This window comes from Melopsittacus undulatus, chromosome 16 (genome assembly GCF_012275295.1).
Source record: "Melopsittacus undulatus isolate bMelUnd1 chromosome 16, bMelUnd1.mat.Z, whole genome shotgun sequence".
Lineage (NCBI taxonomy): Eukaryota > Metazoa > Chordata > Aves > Psittaciformes > Psittaculidae > Melopsittacus > Melopsittacus undulatus.
The window spans coordinates 638,083-656,375 of record NC_047542.1 but is presented as its reverse complement, the minus strand read 5'-3'; the positions used below and the strand labels follow the sequence as shown (position 1 = coordinate 656,375).

The 18,293-nt window shown below is 55.6% G+C and overlaps 2 protein-coding genes across 7 annotated transcripts in view; one reads left to right on the top strand and one right to left on the bottom strand.

Moving 5' to 3' along the window:
- The first annotated feature begins 2,157 nt into the window (after positions 1 to 2,157).
- On the top strand, positions 2,158 to 9,719 carry SYT2 (synaptotagmin 2). The gene is made up of 8 exons (XM_013130335.3): positions 2,158 to 2,323; positions 2,464 to 2,633; positions 3,829 to 3,945; positions 4,113 to 4,280; positions 4,422 to 4,589; positions 4,844 to 4,961; positions 5,871 to 6,004; positions 6,716 to 9,719. The coding sequence occupies exons 1-8, from the start codon at positions 2,158 to 2,160 to the stop codon at positions 6,920 to 6,922; spliced, it is 1,248 nt and encodes a 415-aa protein (XP_012985789.1). The 3' UTR covers positions 6,923 to 9,719.
- A 537-nt stretch (positions 9,720 to 10,256) lies between these two features.
- The window catches only part of PPP1R12B (protein phosphatase 1 regulatory subunit 12B), a 100,620-nt gene continuing 92,583 nt past the window's right edge, over positions 10,257 to 18,293 (bottom strand). For 5 of the 6 annotated variants that reach the window (XM_034069959.1, XM_034069957.1, XM_034069960.1 and 2 more), the window contains one exon: positions 10,257 to 13,339. In XM_034069959.1, the coding sequence (XP_033925850.1) occupies positions 13,253 to 13,339 (87 nt within the window). In that variant the 3' untranslated portion in view covers positions 10,257 to 13,252. Of the gene's footprint in view, positions 16,375 to 18,293 lie in introns of all 6 variants that reach the window. The other variant, XM_034069962.1, reaches the window with a different exon arrangement.

Here is an 18,293-nt window from a genome sequence, read left to right as displayed (position 1 = left end):
TGTCCGGGAGGGATGCATTGTGCAGGAGCGCTCACTGGGGAGCTTGGGGCGGTGTGCTGGGGAGACTGGGAAGCTGTGGGATGGAGCACGGCAAAATGTCCCGTGGGATGTGGGGGGGCTGCAGTGGTGGGTGTGGGGCACTGCACTGCAGGGTGCAGGATGAGGTCCACGGGGGATCTATTAGGGGCTTTGGGGAGAAGGAATGCACCGTGGGGGTGATGGATTGGGGGTTCACGGGCTGCCTGGGGGGGTGTCTGCCAACGGGTGGGATGCACAGACTGCAGTGACTGCACTGACTGCAATGACTGCAGAGATTGCACTGACTGCATTGCTTGCACTGACTGTAGTTACTGCATTGATTGTAGTGACTGCAGTGATTGCACTGGCTTGCAGTAACTGCAGTGATTGCACTGACAACAGTGATTGCACTGACTGCATTGCTTGCACCGACTGTAGTGGCTGCAGTGATTGGATGGACTGCATTGACTGCAGTGATTGCAGTGGCTGCAGTGACTGCACTGACTGCAGTGATTGCAGTGGCTGCAGTGACTGCACTGACTGCAGTGACTGCACTGACTGTACACGGACTACAATGGCTGTGTACGGTGGGGGACTGGATGTGACCAAGGACACCCAGTGAGGCAGTGGCAGAGTGGGGATGGGGACTGGCACACACTGCCACACAGCCTGCCCTTCCACCCCACCTGCTGCTCCCAGGCTGCCCCCCATGGCATTGCCCCACACTTGCCCCATGCACCCCACCCCACACTGCACAATGAGGAGGGGGACAAAGCCTGGCCACTTGGTGGGCAGGAGCAGTCCCCTCTGTAGGGTTGCAGGCTCCCTGCAGGCTGTACTGTACCCGGGGGGGGCAGCAACAGGGGCTTCCTGTGCCCATCTCTCTTGTGCCTCAGTTTCCCCCATTTCTCAGCTCTTCCAGCACCCAGCAAGCACCATGAGGTGGGACACACAGAGGGGTGCATACCCTGTGCGCAAGCACTTGCACACATACATGCTTGCACACTGCAGAAGCACTTGTGTAAGCACACCCTCAGCCATTCTTGCAACATCCCATGCCCAAGGCCTTGCCCACGTGCACAAGCATGCTTGAACATGCATTGGCACATGTGCACAGATGTGCACCTGCACCCCGTGCACAGGGACATGTGCAGGTGTGAATGCGCACCCTGTACCTGCACACTGCATCTGTGCACAGACACATGCACACTGCACCAGCACTTGCATGTCTCCCTGTTACACAAGCACTCACACGCATGTGCACACACATGAAGCACATGCCACACTGAGAACAGCTGACCTACCCCTAAGAAATGCAGCTCTGCTGCAGTGTCTTCATCAGGATGTGAGCAGCATCCCAAGTGCAGAATCCCAATCACAGCATCCCAACTGAAACATCCCAACTACAGCATCCCAATCACAGCATCCCAACTGTAGCATCCCAAACACAGCATCCCAACTGCAGTATCCCAATCACAGCATCCCAACTGCAACATCCCAGCTACAGCATCCCAACTGCAGTATCCCAATTGCAGCATCCCAAACACAGCATCCCAACTGCAGCATCCCAACTGCGGCATCCCAACTGCAGCATCCCAACTGCAGCATCCCAACTGCAACATCCCAGCTACAGCATCCCAACTGCAGCATCCCAACTGCAGCATCCCAACTGCAACATCCCAGCTACAGCATCCCAACTGCAGCATCCCAACTGCAGCATCCCAACTGCAGCATCCCAACTGCAGCATCCCAACTGCAGCATCCCAACTGCGGCATCCCAACTGCAGCATCCCAACTGCAGCATCCCAACTGCAACATCCCAGCTACAGCATCCCAACTGCAGCATCCCAACTGCAGCATCCCAATTGCAGCATCCCAGTCGTAGCATCCCAATCACAGTATCCCAGTCTCAGCCTGCACCTTGGTATGCTGCAGAGCCTGTGGAATGGGGAGCCCCAGCACCCAGGAGCACACCCATCACAGTGCTGGGTGCTGAGGGCTGGTGGTCTTGCCTGCGTGCCCACCCTGTACCCCACATTTGGGCGCAGAGGGGTTGCTGCTGGGCACACAGCCTGGGCATGGGCTGGACCTGTGTGCCCAGAGAGGGGATGTTGTGTTCCAGGGAGCCCCTGACCCACCATGACGTTCAAGCAAGCGTCCATGATGGCCCCGGAGGCCACGGCCACCACGATGCCCATGACCACGATGGAGAACTCCACAGAGGCAGCGGGGCCGGGCGAGAGCAAGGAGGACATGTTCACCAAGCTGAGGGACAAGTTCATGAATGAGCTCAACAAGATTCCCTGTGAGTTTCTGCCTCCTTTTCCCTTTATTCCTTCCTCATGACCACACCAGCGCTCTGGTCCCAGTGCAAGCTGTGGGCCAAGGTGGTGGGGCAGGGAGGGAGCTTGTGGGGCTGACCATGGCACCGATTCTTGCCCCCAGTGCCACCCTGGGCCCTCATTGCCATCGCGGTGGTAGCCGGGCTCCTCATCCTCACCTGCTGCTTCTGCATCTGCAAGAAGTGCTGCTGCAAGAAGAAGAAGAACAAGAAGGAGAAGGGCAAAGGCATGAAGAATGCCATGAACATGAAGGATATGAAGTCAGGCAACCAGGTGACATCCTCCTTGGCCTTCTTGTTGTGGGATGATCCCTCTGGTTGGGTTACAAGCCATGCTGGGGCACTCATAGCTCAGGCAGCAGAGAGGGATGGAGCCACCAGGATCCTGGGATGGGGCAGTGCAGGTGTGCGCCTGGACCTGATGCTGTGGCACTGTCCTCTTCCAGTGTCCGGTGGCCAGGATGGGACCTGCCAATGCTTCACCTGACCTAGTGAATGTCAATCTGATCCCTTGTGTCTCCCCACCTTCCTCTGGGCTGCCACTTCATGGAGCTGTGCCTTTGGCTCAGAGAGGAGGCCAAAACACCCAACAGTTTGGGGCCATCTCCCATCCTGGGGGCCAACAGGAAGGAGGCTTTGGTACCAGCAGGCCTGGGGTGATCCTGCCCATTCCAATGGTCATGATCCAGTACCTTTTGGAGGGGTGGGAGGCTTCTGTTCTTCAGAGCCATGTGGGCACCATGGGCATGCAAGGGGGGCTGAGTGGGGATGCTCCATGGTCCCTGCTCCAGGGTGGTGGGAGATGGGGGGGGGGAATCCCTGCTGGAGGGCCAGGGCTGCCTCCTGGGGTGGATGGGGCCATACAAACCCCAATTCCCCCCTTGGCCTGGGTCCCTTATCCCATTGTTGCTGCTCTCTGTAACGTGGCTCTCTCCCCTCTCGGTGCTCTCCCTTCCCTGTTGCTGTTCCCTCTCCATCCTGGGACACACTCACGGTAGGTACCACCATGAGCTTCCTTCTCCATCATCTTCCAGGGTGGGATGGGGCACCTGGGGACACATCACAAAGGTGCTAAGGAGCCCAGGTCCCCACCCCATGGGCCATAATGTGAAGAGGCATGGAGAGGGGTGGCTTTGCCTTAGGTCTTCTCTTCATGGCAAAGCTACTAAAGCCCTTGGCACCGGCTGTGGTGCTGCAACAACCAGGGGTTGTGTTCTGCACCCTTCCCAGCACGTTCCTTACTGCAGCCACATCCTGCCATCACCAAACCTCCCTCCCCTGTGTTGGGGAGCACCAAGGCAGTGTCCTCGGCAGAGCTGGTTCCACCCCAGGGCTGCTCTGTCCATGTTCATGTCCCAAGCATGGGGGCTCCTTTCCCTTGGTGTTGAGGGTCCTGGGGTGATGCGGGGATGGGGATGCTGGGCTCTGAGCCTGCTGCTGAGCCTCGGCTGCTGCTGTAGGAGCAACAGGACGATGATGATGCTGAGACGGGACTGACGGAGGGGGAAGGAGAGGAGGAGGAGAAGGAGCCGGAGAACCTGGGCAAGCTCCAGTTCTCCCTGGACTACGACTTCCAGGCGAACCAGGTGATGGGGCTCCAGTGGGGCTTGCCCAGGGAGGGCCTGTTGGGCCTGGGTGGCAAAGGAGGGAGTGGGGAGCTGGGTGCTGAGCCCTGGGGAGCCCTGTCCCGCGTTGGGCTGGGGATGAGCCCTTGGCATCTGCCTGGATGGAGACATCCCTGTTCCACCTCCAGCTCACAGTGGGCATCCTCCAAGCAGCCGAGCTGCCGGCTCTGGACATGGGGGGCACCTCGGATCCCTACGTGAAGGTGTTCCTGCTCCCTGACAAGAAGAAGAAGTATGAGACCAAAGTGCAGAAGAAGACACTGAACCCTGCTTTCAATGAGACCTTCACCTTCAAGGTGAGGACCTTCCTACCCCCAACACGGGACCTCGCCTCCCACTCTCATCTTTCCCCTTGGCTCCCTGTGTTGAACCCCACTGCTGGGAGCAGTGCTCCTCTGAGCCCATCGTCAGCCCCCTCAAGGGCCCTCTTTGTGCAGGTCCCCTACCAGGAGCTGGGTGGGAAGACGCTGGTGATGGCCATCTATGACTTCGACCGCTTCTCCAAGCACGACATCATTGGCGAGGTGAAGGTGCCCATGAACACGGTGGACCTGGGTCAGCCCATCGAGGAGTGGAGGGACCTGCAGAGCGGTGAGAAGGAGGAGGTAGGAGCCAGCTGAAACCCTAATGGATCTGTCCCCTTTGTCCCCCTGTGCAAAAGCCTTTCTATAACAAAACGGGAGAGCACAAACTTCTTGAGTGCTGCTTTGGGCCTGACCCAAGTGACCAAACCCTTGTGCTGGTGGAAGCCAGCTCAGGTTTGCACTGAAGGTTGAGCAGGATGTGGGGGTACCTGCATTTGGGACCATGTCCCAGCACTGGCAAGGCTTTGAGACCTGCTCCCTGCTCCTCTCGGCAGCCAGAGAAGCTGGGAGACATCTGCATCTCCCTCCGGTACGTGCCCACGGCCGGGAAGCTCACTGTCTGCATCCTGGAGGCCAAGAACCTCAAGAAGATGGATGTCGGGGGTCTCTCAGGTGGGTTCTCCTCCACCCTGTCCCAGGGCTCTCAGCATCCTTGGATGGGGAAGGCCTATGGGGCCATCAGTGGCTTTGGGAAGCCACCACCAGTGCCTGGGACTTCCTGTATTGGAGGCAGCCCAAGGTCTGCCTGTGGGGCAAGGGGAGATGGGATGGGCCTCCCAGTTAGGAACAGCTGAATTTGGTTCCCGACTGTGTCCAGGGTCCAGGACGCTGCAGGACCTGGGTGGTGAAAATGCTTCTCTGCTCCTGGTCCTGCTGCTCTGTGACTTGGAGCCAGGGCACAGTCGACAGCATGCTTTACTAACCAGGGGAAGAGCAGAACCAGCATGGATGGAAGGGTTCAGCCTTATTGCTGGGGTATCCTGCTCCAGAAATGGGGCTGACAGCACTCACCAGTGCCACTGTACTGCCTGCATCCCTCCTACAAGAGGAGCAGAAAAGCTCCATCCATCAGAGCACCTTTATTCTTCAAATACCCTTTAGCCTGTGGTGCACCTCATCATAGGACCATAGAATCATGGAATGGTTTGGGTTGAAGGGACCTTAAAGCTCCTCCAGCTCCAACCCCTGCCACGGGCAGGGACCCCTTCCACTGGAGCAGCTGCTCCAAGCCCCTGTGTCCAACCTGGCCTTGAGCACTGCCAGGGATGGGGCAGCCACAGCTTCTCTGGGCACCCTGTGCCAGCGCCTCAGCAGCCTCACAGGGAACAGCTTCTGCCTTAGATCCAACCTGAACTCCCCCTGCTTCAGTCTGAACCCATCACCCCTTGTCCTGTCGCTACAGTCCTGATGAAGAGCCCCTCTCCAGCATCATTGTAGCCCCCTTCAGATTATCCTGGAGCCAGGCTGATGGTGTCCCCATGGCATCCCAGCCCTGGCTGATTCACCCTCCTGCTCCCCCAGACCCCTACGTGAAGATCCACCTGCTGCAGAATGGCAAGAGGTTGAAGAAGAAGAAGACCACAGTCAAGAAGAAGACCCTGAACCCTTACTTCAATGAGTCCTTCAGCTTTGAGATCCCCTTTGAGCAGATACAGGTTTGTTTGATGCCTTCCCTGGGAGGGAGGCAGGGTGAGGGTGATGGGAAAGGTCCCACATCTGCCCAAGCCCCTGTCCCAGCCTGAGCAGCTCCTGCCAAGCTCCTGGTCCAGTCACCCACGAAATCATGTCCAGTGCCAACCTGGGCCTGGACTGATGCTGAGGACATCTGCTTCAGCGGCAGAGGTGGGTGCTGCCCAGGAGGTGCAGTCCCAACGTAGGTAATGGCTGGAGAAGGGATTTCCTCTGCTCCTGCAGTTGGGATAGTCATTGGGATGCTGTGATTGGGATGCTGCAGTTGGGATGATCTGATTGGGATGCTGCATTTGGGTCGCTGCATTTAGGATGCTCTGATTGGGATGCTGTAGTTCGGATGCTGTGACTGGGACTCTGCTCCTGCAGTTGGGATGCTGTGATTGGGATGCTGCATTTGGGATGCTGTGATTAGGATGCTGCAGTTGGGATGGTCTGATTGGGATGCTGTGATTGGGATGCTGCAGTTGGGAAGGTCTAATTGGGATGCTGCATTTGGGATGCTGCATTTGGGATGCTGTGATTAGAATGCTCTGATTGGGATGCTCTGATTGGGATGCTGTGACTGGGATGCTGCATTTGGGATGCTGTGATTGAGATGCTCTGATTGGGATGCTGTGATGGGGACCCTGCCCCCTGCTCTTTCCTGCCCCTTGAAAGAAGGTTTCCTCCCTCAGAAAGTGCAAGTGGTCATCACAGTGTTGGACTACGACAAGCTGGGGAAGAACGAAGCCATCGGCAAGATCTTCACGGGCTGCAATTCCACGGGCACGGAGCTGCGGCACTGGTCCGACATGCTGGCCAACCCCCGGCGGCCCATTGCCCAGTGGCACTCGCTGAAGCCAGAGGAGGAAGTAGACGCAGCTCTTGGGAAGAACAAATAGGAGCTGCCGGTGGCGCGGCACCGCGGACACTCGGCGCGACCCAGAGCTACCGATACCTCATTTCTGCAACCTTCGGTTTTGGTTCTTTGTGTTCTCTTTTAAGCTGAAATACCCTTCGATGGCTGCGGGAGGGTTTCCAGACAGTCCCAAGAGCTTCCAGGGGAAGAGGTTAAAGACATGGATGGTTCTTTGCATTCTTCAGCATCGCTCCCTTCTGTCCCATCGCCTCCGACCACCTCCCAGGCCCAAAGCCACGGTCACGCCTGGGACCTTCCCTGGTGGCCATGGCACCAGCCCATGGCACCACTGCTGCCGTCCTCCCCTTGGCTCCATGTGGGAAGCACCGCTGGTCCATGGAGGTGGTGATGGAGGCGCTCATGAGGGATGAGCAGTGCTTGCCTGGGGCACGAGCTGTGGTGTGGACAGAGGAGGTGATGGAGAGGAGCCTCTGCAGCAGACCCTGGTGCCTCCGGCGCTGCCTCCCTCCATCCCCTTGGTTCCTGTGCCCCGGCCAGCTCCAGTCTTGGTTCTTCTGAGGAGAGGTTTGTAGGGACCACAAGGCCCTACTGCTGGGAGGGTGCTGAGCTCTTGTGGGGTCACACTGAGCCCAGGGAGCCCCTGGGGTCTGCTCGGAGGAGAGCCATGGAGGGATGTGCACACAACGGACACCACCATGGCCAGGCAAGGGCAGCCCTGGGGATTCACATGCATCCCACCATGGTTGGATGAAGCCTGTAGATCAAGATGCTCCCACAAGGCAGGATGGTGCTGAGGGGTCTGGTGATGGAAGGGGTCAGAGCGCTGCCAGGTGCCTCCCCAAAGGGCTCAGGGCAGCCTGGGGGCTATGGGGAGCTCCAGCCCCACTGCCACATCCCAGCACTGTGATGCAGGTGGGGAGGATGAGGATGAGCCAGGGACCAGAACCTGGGATCCCCGGGAGCTGCTGATCCCAACCGAGCCATTGGCTGCTGAATCCACCCCATCCCGCTCCCCTTGGGGCACAAGCCATATCTGTGTTCATCACAGTGGGCAGGAGCTTCTCCATGGTGGAAAGAGGCAGGGAAAGCCAAGGTTGTTCCTTGTGCACAGCCCACACTGCGGCACTGACAGGAGCCGGTGTCCCCAACTCCTCAGAGCCTCGGGATCCCTGCTCCACTTCAGGGGGGGTTCGGCACAATTGAAAGCAAGGGGGGGTTGTCCCTGCACTGGGACCTGAGCCTGGGGACAATGTGCCAAGGTGCCAAACCACATCACCCTGGTGCCGGCAGGTCACCTCCAGCTTCAATGAGTTCCTTTTGCTATGGGATGTGTCAGTGTCAATGAGCTCCTGCCCCATGCGTGGCAAAGGGAGATGATGCCTCCGGGTGCTTTTAACCCATGGGGAGCTCAGGGTGGCTGCAGCCCCTTGGCCAGGGCATGGGCAGGATTCGGGCTCTCAAGTCAGGAGCATTCCAGAATCCATCTGAGCACTGAGGGAGGGATTTGCCTCATGTGGAAATGGGTTAAAGAAGAAGGAACTGGGCACTCGGTGAGCGTGGGCAGCCCCATAGCTCTCATGGGCAGCACTTGTGCACACAGGACAGTGCATGTCCCTGTGTACAACCCCTCCATGTGCCCCCCTCCACATTGCCCCAGACCCACTACATCACCCGGGACCTCACCAGGAGCAGAGCTCCCACTTTCCATTCGGACTCTATAATCCCTGGGAAGGGGAGACTGTGACTTTACTGCATCCTTTGATTTGTTCCTTACTAAACCAAGGGGAAACCACCGGAACCACTGAAACCATCTGCGCTGCCTCTGACCCTGTGTGTAGTTGTGACCGTATGGAGCCATCGCTGTATATACCACGACCAGTGCATGAGCTGCAGCCCCGTAGCAGTAGCCGCATGGGCAACGCCGCGCGCTCGGGCCGGCCACGCTGGCGCCGCGAGGCAGAGCCGGTGCCGACCAAACCTCATTGCTCGAGCGCTGTCCACCCCCCTCGAGGAAACACAACCCAACGAAGACCATCTCCAAGAAGACAATAATGCCAAGAAGCAACGCATGCCAAGCAGCGGACAGTGGAGCCGCCAGCGATGCAGCCACCACCTCCACGTGTGTCTCGTTCCCGTGTCCCGTCGCGTCTCTCCCATGGCCGGTACCGGTAACATCGTGGCTTCCGTGTCCTGTGTCGCGTTTTGGTGCATTTCACCCTCAGAGCAACTTTAGAAGCCATATGAGACCGCGGCGTGCCGGGACCCCATGGGGACGGGCCCACGGGTGAGCCATGACCCCCAACACCCCGTGTCCACTGTCCCCCCCTGTTACGTGGGGCTCAGCAGCGGAGCCGGATGAGCTCCATCGAGCCATGGCCATGGATGCTGTGGGCAAGGGGATGGGGCAGTGCTGGGCACAGAGCCGGGGAGGGCAGGATGCAGCAAAGAGCTGGTGGTGAAAAGGCTTTTGAGGGCAATTGGAGTGATTCTGCTGTGTCCGGATGGTTGGGGTTGGGATGGGGATGAGAGCCGGATGATTCCCATGTCCCGGCTGCACCGGTGCAGACCCGGCCATGCCACCAAGCTGCTGGTGTTGGTCTCTGAGGCTAACAGGAAGCGACCCCATGAGGCTTGGCAACAGCCTGGGCTTGCTTTTCCTCTTCCCCCCCAAAGCTGGGAGGGAGGAGCCGGCCCCTTTGGGGGTCCCAGTGCTGGCCCCGCTCTGCCTCATCCCTGCCCCACAGCGCTTGGCTCCAGCGCGAAGCTGCTTTGAAAGCCCCTTCCTCTCGTGTGGACTCTGTCGTTCCATGGTTATTTTGTAATGATCCCTGTCTCCTTATTAAAGAAACGAGCTGAAAGGAGCCCCTGTTCCCTCCTGGTCTTGCTGCTGGGGCTCGGTGGGGGGCAGGTCCCAGGGCTGTGAGCACAGGGGCAATGGATGGATGGAGGCACAAGGGGAATGCCTGCAACACGAGTGTGCTCATGGGGTGTCCCCATGGCCCAAACACGGTGCAGACATCAACGGTCCCAAGCACACACATCTGGGTCCATACAAACCTGGTTTGGTCCTGCCCTGCTTTGCAGAGGTCCTGGACACCCCTAAGCCCAAGGGGGAGTGCTCAGGCTGCCCCTTGAAGCACCTCCATAGACCGCAATGTGCACAGGTTTCCAGCACCCTCATTTGGGACAAGGGCCCCAAGATGTGGCACCAGTGCCTGTGTCGTTGCTACAGGTTTGTCCTGACCAAGCACATACAGGGCTTGGCACCATTTGGGCTTTTCCAGCCCATTGACACTGTGCAAATCTGGGCTGAGCAACTTGCATCTCCAGAAAGACGGAAGCAAAGGCCAAGCTGCTATGTTATCAACTCTCATTTTATTCATTTATAAATACTGTTGTGTTTACAAGCATCATAGATGTGAATATTACTCCCAAACTTTCAAACACAGAATACTTCGAATACTATATAACAACAACCGGTAAAACAAACCATTCATCTCAGGGTTTGAAAGGCCACTCAAAAGTTGCATAAAAATACATTCTCTCCCCATCTCGTGAGCCAGTCCTGCTTCTCCAAGGAGCTTATTTACAGAGAGCCATCGTCAAAGTCGCAGCCACAACAGCTTCCCCCCCAGCCGTGACAACTGAACCACCCCAAGCGACTGCTTAGAGGAAAAGCTTCTTCTCCAATGGAGAGCACGTCTGGGAAACGCTCTGGTTCCATAGGGATCCGTTTTAAAAGCTGCTTGCCTTGCGCCGGGTCCAAGGGCAAAGCGTCCTCCTCCTCATCACCTCCTCAGTGCACTGGTTCTGGCTCCAGAGAGACCAAAGGAATCCATTCGCAAGGACTGGGTTTGCAATCGCATTGTCCTCAGCTCACAGCTTCGGCTGACCCGGCAGGGCTCCTCTGCCCCACTCAGGAGCTCAGGGGATAATCCAGTGCTAAGCAGACTTCATCTAAAGTGGTTTGGCTTTGCAAGGTGCCACACAGAGGATTTGAGCCTTCCCCACCCCTCTGCACACTGTTCCTTAGGATGAAACACAACGGGCGTCCGGGTGGGAAGGGGCAAACCATCAGTGCAGGATGGGGCTGTCAGGTTGGGTTGAACCTTCCCCACTGAAGCGGGCATGAGGCTCCTTCACACTGCCAGGATCTCCAGTGTGAAACCTCATCCTGGTGGGATGCAGGAGCCGGGGCACACGGCACAGGAGGGACCAGGCTCCTCTTTAGAGGCCAGGTCTGAAGCGAGGAGTGGGTCACCAAGAGAAGGAACATCAAGAAACGCAGAAGTACTCACACAGAGAGAGCCCCAGGTGGGGCCGGCGTGCAGAGAAAGCATTGCCCGGACCTCGAGACTTAAAGCTGTTAAATAAGCAGGGTTAAAAGAAAGTCATATAAAAAGGATGCCTGGCTTAGGCAGTGCTCTGCAGAAACCCTGATGCCATCACCAGCTTTGGTCTCCTCCTCCCCGAAGCACAGCAGCAGAGGAAGGGCCTCCGTGTACCAGGAAGAACAGCACCTCATGCTCAAAGAGCTCCCCTGGCTGAAGAGTGGCCAGAGAGGAGGCTCTGGCCAGAGCTGCCCTGGCAACACCGGCAGCTCCAACAGGAGCAAGAGAGGTGGAAAGAGGCAGGATGGGGAGGGGGAAAAGGAGAGAATTAGGGAGGATAAAACAAACATGAAGAAAACACCCCAAGGGAGAGGAAAAGAACACGCTTCCTGAAGCAGTAACCAGCCAAAGGTTCCAAAGAGCCCATTTAAAGTCCTCTTTATCTGACAGAGATAAATGTTCCCCTGCAGAGCAAGCTCAAGAATGATGCATGTGTTCAAGTATCTCATCTATCTCTCTCATAGTGGAAAAGTCCCACCAGCCCAATGGGAGCAGTGAGCCAACAGCAGAGGTGCCCAGGATGTGGGTAGAACTTCATGGTAACCTCCAAGTTCAATGACTGAGACTGCAAATCCCAGCCAGCCAGAGCGGGGATGCCAAGGGGTTAAGGAAATGGCAGGACAAATACAGAAGGAAAATGGTTTGGATACAGGGAGAAGGCTCTGAGAGGGAAGAGAGGAGTCTGTGAAGGGGAAGCTCAGCAGATCTGATGGCAGGTTACTGCTGCCACCATCAGAATCACACAGCACATAGAGGAGCCACTGTCTAAATGCCCATAGAGAGAACAATTCCAAATTGTTCTGAGTACGTATAACATGAAAGAGGGTGGGTTTCTTTGAGGTTTCCTTCAAGGTCAAGGCTTATTGAAAGCTTTTGACAGACTCAAAGACTTCTATCCTAGCGATAGTTACCAGCATGCCCAAGGATAGCTCTTTGTCCCTCTGACACCAATGCACCCACAGCTTTCCATGGGGGAGGACAAGTGAGCATTGCTTCACCTCCTCTGCCTTGAAAGCATCTACATCAAGCTTCTTCACCAAGAGATAACGGGACTCCGGCATCCCCTCTCTTTACAACCAGTGCCTTCATGAAGACAGCAGGACAATGTCCCAGACAGCTGTGAGGATGGGGAGCCCGGTGTCTGGTGTGGGCACAGCTCCCTGCAAGGTGATTCACGCTCATCTATGTATGTGAAAGCAGCAGAGGATCTCTGGGGACTCAAGCTTGTCCTTCAGAAAGCTCGGCAAGTATCTGATACATCCTGTTCTGAGGAGCAAGAGTCTGGATGTGATCAGCAGATGCTACTGAGACAAGAGCCCTGGAAGGATAAAGGTGACACCAAGGGCAGGGTGAAGGATGCCGAGAGCCAGCGCTGATGTCACTGAACAGGTTCCAAACCTTGTATTAAATAAAATACTCAGTCTCCTGGGGTGAAAGGAGAAGGAAGTCTCTGTGCAAAGCAGCTGTGGTCAGCCTGTGTCAGAAATCAGCTCTGGTGGCTTTCACAGCATCACATTCCAACCAGAGGCTCACATCTCGGGTGGGCTGATGCGCATCCTCAGAGTCCCAGCCCATGGTCACATTTCCCACCTGTAAAGGGCTTGGATGTGCTGGACCAGTTCTTTAGGCATCACTTTTGTAAAGCAGGAGCTGCCAACACCTAACACTGGGCTTTGGAAGAAGAAGTTTCAGCAGCTCAAACCCAATCCTCACGTTTCTCTTCTCCCTTGAATAAAATGTCTGAGACACCACAACATGCTTAAATTAAATGGCAGAGGGGTGCTGTGATGGGAATCGGGGCAGGAAAGGGATGTACAGCACAGGGCAGGGCATGGCAGGGGTGACTGGTTGATCCCAGGCTGAAATGCTGTACGTGACAGGAGGAAAGGGGGGTAGGGCTCGGTGGTGGGGTTGGCAGCTCGTGAGGGCTCCCCTCTTCATCCTGCCTGTGCTCAGGATTCCTATTTGGAGAGCTTGCTGATGACACGAATGAGGGCTCCGTTCTCGTCCTTCAGCCTTTGGTTGTCTGACTTCAGCTCTGTCAAAATCTGCAGAGAGACAAAGTGGGATTAGAGCACAGCAGAACTGGAAGGACCCCGGGGCTGAGCTGAGGGGATGTCACATCCCCTCCACCCAGCACCCGGTGCTGAGCTTGGTCATTTCTCCATAGGGTCTCCAGGATTTCCACAAGCAAAGGATTTAGACTGGAGCACAGCAGAGAGCCAGGGAGCCCTGGAGCGTGATGGGACACGATGCCCCAGCATTTAGAGCAGACCAGTCTGCGAGGACAGGAGCCATGTCTGAGTTGTTTCATCCCAAACCTCTTCCCAGATTAGCAGAAACTAGGAAGCTGGATCTCCTCACCCGGCTTGTCCAAAACAAAGGCCTGAAATCCCCACACAGGACTGGACCCTGCAACATGTCTGTAGAATCATCACATAGTTTGGGTTGGGACCTTCAAAGCCCATCAGGGACATCTTCAATTTGATCAGGCTGCTCAGAACCACATCCAGCCTGCCCTTGAATGTCTCTAGGGCAACCTGGGCCAGTGTTTTAGCACCTGCATTGTAAAGAACAACTTCTTCACATCCAGCCTCAATCACCCCACTTTTAGTCTAAAATCATCACCCCTCCTCCTAATAAACCCCAAATTTCCTTGAAGAAACCCCAATCTCTTTGGGATCCCACTGATGTTCAATGCAAACATGCATGCCATGGCCAGAGGACTGGTAGAACACACTGACAGTGGAGATCCCCCAGTTGTAAAAGGTGGAGCTCAACCAAGGGTCACAACACAGACAAAACCAAAGTGCTCTGAACTGGAAACACAAGAATGGCTTTGACGAGCCCTTTGCAGCACTTCTCATTGCAAACCCCCTCCTGCTTCCCATGCTGCAGGTGGGTGACCATGGGTGGCACTGGAAGGAGACCCCATGCTGCCTGTTTCTGTGTGCAACTCACACCATGGGTGCCACCAGCCCCAAGCTGCTGGAACAAGCCAGGGCAGAGCAGGGTCAGGAATAGCAGTGCTCTGAGCTCAGCCATGGCTCCTCTCACCCAAGGAGGAATTCCCAATTCAAAATCCCCACTAAACCTTCTCCTTTCCCCTAAGCTCTGACCATAACCTTCTGCCTGCTCCTCACATCTGCAGCCTCTCCATGGTCACCACCACTGAGCACAGGCGCCAGCTCCCACTGGAGCAAATTCCTCCTCTAACAGTCCAAAGCCCCTCTCCAGGTTTCCTGTAGTCCCTTTAGGCACTGGGAGCTGCTCTAAGGGCTCCCCACAGCCAGGCTGCACAAGCCCAGCTCTCTGAGAGATGAGGTTTACAGGTACCACCAACACCCTGTGTCAGAAAGCCAGCAGACACATGGCTCTTCTCCAGCTCAGCCAGCACCAGTGAACTGTAAACCTGGGCACAGTTTCCAAGCTGGGAATGGGGAGTGCACCCAGGCCTGAGGCAGATAGGTGTTAGCAGGGGGAAGTGGTAACGTAGCCATTTCCCAGGAGAAGAAGAGAGATCCATGGCTTACAGCCCATGAGATGCTCCTTCTCCTGGGTCCAGAAAGAGCTTTGCTCAATTCTTCCCTCTCGGCTCTCAGAGCACGTTGGGAAGGGGAATGACCTGAACTCACCACTGGTGCGGGGTGAGTCAGTGGCAGCTTTGGGAACACTGTCACAGATTTAAAGCAGGAAGATGGGGAGATGATTTCATCTGACCATCTGCACTATTCAGGCCACGAACACCCCCGTGACACAAACCTGGTCTTGAACTGGGACTCCTGGGAAGGGGAAGCCACAATTCCCCTGCTTGGTTTGTTTCTACCATTAATCATCCCTGATATAATTTGTGTGCTAAGAATAGATTTGTCTCTACCTTCGTGCCACTTCCAGCCCATGAGAACACACTGCTGCTGTCTGAAGGGAGCTGACTATCCCCACTAACCTGCAAAAGGCAGGTACGGCCCTAACAAAGAACCATTTACAGCTTTATTTTAGCACTGAACCAATGAAGTAGCACGGACAGATGTAATTGAAGTGGGTGATGTGTGAGGGCAAAGCTTATGGAAGGCTTCTCCTTGGATTTCAAACACTAATTGCTCTGCACTTCATTTAAAGCAGGCAAATGGAAAAGGAAGTGTACCTGGTGCAGCTCCCAGTGCTTCACTGCCTCAGAGCCACAGCGCAGGAGGCAGTGAGGATGCTGCAGCCTGTGAACTCACTCAAACCCCTCTGTTTATAATGAGAGAAGGAGCTCGTTCTCTTTGTCAAGGGACCAAGAAAACCTGCTGAGGTCTAAAGCAGCTGTAGGTCTAAAACCAATCTAAAACCGTGTGCTTCTCATAGCATCCCTAGAAGTTATTGCATTATTCATCCTGACTTTGGATGATTTTACTTGCTGCAAGCCATCTTCTTGCTGAACTAAGGGCAAATGCAAAAAACCTGCATCATGAGCAGCCAGGCAGCATAATTTACCCATTCCAAGGTCAGGCAATGGAAGGGGCTGCTGGTTTGCCCACTGACCAGCCACCCCAAAGCCATTTTCCAGCGTTAAGCCCCAGGGCAGCAGCTGATCCATCACTCTCTAGTGGCCATTCCAGCGCCATCCACCCAGCCCAACAGCCTTGTGTCAAGGCAGGGAGCACATCCTATTTCTCTCCCAGGTGATGGGCTCCATATGGCCAAAGCAACCCCCAGATGCGGTGGGTTAGTGGAATGGTGCAGTCAGCATCATCTGCCAAGCAGAGCGAAAGTCAGACTGAGCAGAGCCTCCAGCGACCCCAGGCCTTTGGCTTTCGGACCCTTTGCCACATGCTGCTTTGGAGCCACAAGCTTCATCAGCCACCCTTGAGAGCAATGAGGCAGAGGGGGAACAGCCCGGCCAGAGGAGTGGAGACCTGCCTGGAAGAGTGGAAGAGGGAGGCGAGATGAGCCGGAGGGAAAGCAGCTACAGCTCCTCTGATTCGGAGGGCTTGGCAGGCAGAGAAAGTCTGGCTACGACCCGGGTCAGGGCCCTGTTTTCAGCCAGCAGTTGCTCATTCATCTGCCTCAGAGTGTGAATCTGTTTGAGCTGGTGGAGATTCTGCAGAGAGTGAGAGGAGTGGACAGAAGAACAGAGAGAGAGGACACACCAGGGAGACAAAAGGGCACAGAAACGTGAATTTAGTCCACAAGCAAAGGAAAAAAATCAAGAGAATAGAAGAAGAATTAGTAGCAGTGGGTGGTGGATGGGCTCAGGTGCTGATGGGAAAAGCCTTACAGCACATTGAGGACATTCTGGGAGCCATCTGGGCCACCAAAGCCTTTAAAAGGTCAAATGAAGGGATTTCCCAGCACAAAGCAGGGGACATTCTAGTTTACTCAGTGAGCTCCAGCAGCACAAGGCCCCTGGACTTAGGAACGACTGTGGGAACTCTCCTCAGTGACTTATCACCTACACAGGTTCTGAAAACACTGCTGCAACTGAGGATTCCTTTCAAACCCCTTTTCTTCATGTAGCTCCAAAGGCTGAAGCAGTCTTGGGTAGCAAAGGGCCATCAGAGCTTCATGGGAGGTTTTAAAGGCACAGACTGAAGTGTCCTGACCACAACCCTTGTCCCTGTGGCACCTGAATGATGGCTCTTGGGTCTGCTCAGAGGTCTGCTGTGTGTGTGTGGTTTCATCCCTGTCCAGATTCAGCTCTACTGTGCCATAGGGCTCAATTTAACTCTGATCTCCAGAGGTGAAAAGTCAGAAGCTCAAATCACTCATTTTAAGTTGAGGTGTTTGAATGACAGCATCTTAGTGGTGAGAACACAGCATTCTCCATCACAAAAGTGGGCAAAGGACAGTGGAGACACCAGCCCCAAAGCTGGGGCTAGCACAGGAACAGCAGCAATGGGGAGACACAGAACACCAAAGCAGGTAAAGGGGGGAAATGGTAAAAGCCATGCAGACATCATGACTGCTCCAAGGACATTGTTCCCAGTGATGCTGAAGAAAGCAAGCAAGCATGTGCTGGACATTCACACCAAACAGAGGTGCCAGAACACGTGGGGGCTGCAGAGCTGCTTTCTGAGCAGCGTCTTGTGCCTCCCTCCTCCCCACAGCTCATCGGGTACCGCAGCCATGTGAAACAGGAGCCCTCCTCTATGGCGTAGGGAGCACGAGCACTGTGCAGGGAAAGGCAGGAAGGGAAACATCTGTGGCAAGAGAAGGTTTAAGTTCAAGTGCAGAAATGCCAGCCTGGAACCAAAGCAGCTCTGCAAACCAGCGTGCTCCTCCCATGTCCTCCGACATGTGGCTTGCAGCGGCAGGGAGGAGACAGAGGGAAGGAGATGCCTTTCTGCCATTTGATCAGCAGAAAGTGCTCCAAGGGAGGTCACTGTCTGTCCTTAACCAGAAGCAGCACAGGCAAATCTGTTGGGACGCAAAGAACTTGCATGAACATCCATCCAACCTGCATGACATGGAGCTGGCTGCAGTTGGCAGAGAAGCTGCTGCATCCCAGGACGTTTTGTCCAAGGGCCCATTTGTGTATAAAAGAGAAGCACTTCGTGTAGCCCCCTCCAATCAGGTCCATTCTTAGCTCCCCAAAAGCACTACCTCTGCTCCCCATCAAGGAGCAAACCCAACAGAAACAAGGCAGGTGAGTGCAAAGAGTCAGCAAAGATGGGCTTTGAGCCCCCCGAAGGCATCAACTTGATGGAGCAGCTCCTGCCACTTGGCCTAGGCTAACACAATTCTGACAGGTCCTGATACAGAGCTATGGCCAATGAGCTGCAGGAGCTTCAGGGACACCTTGGCAGTGAGACCACCTCTCACCAACTCTCAGCCATCCATCCATCCACCATCCATCCATCCATCCATCCATCCATCCATCACTGAACCCACCCGAGCCACGATGGCACTCGGTGAGGACCTCACATGTCTGCCCTGGGTTAAATCACACCCAGGAGCTGCTGGAGGATGGTTCATACCGGAAGAGTCATACCATGGATCATAAACATCCTCTGCTTTATC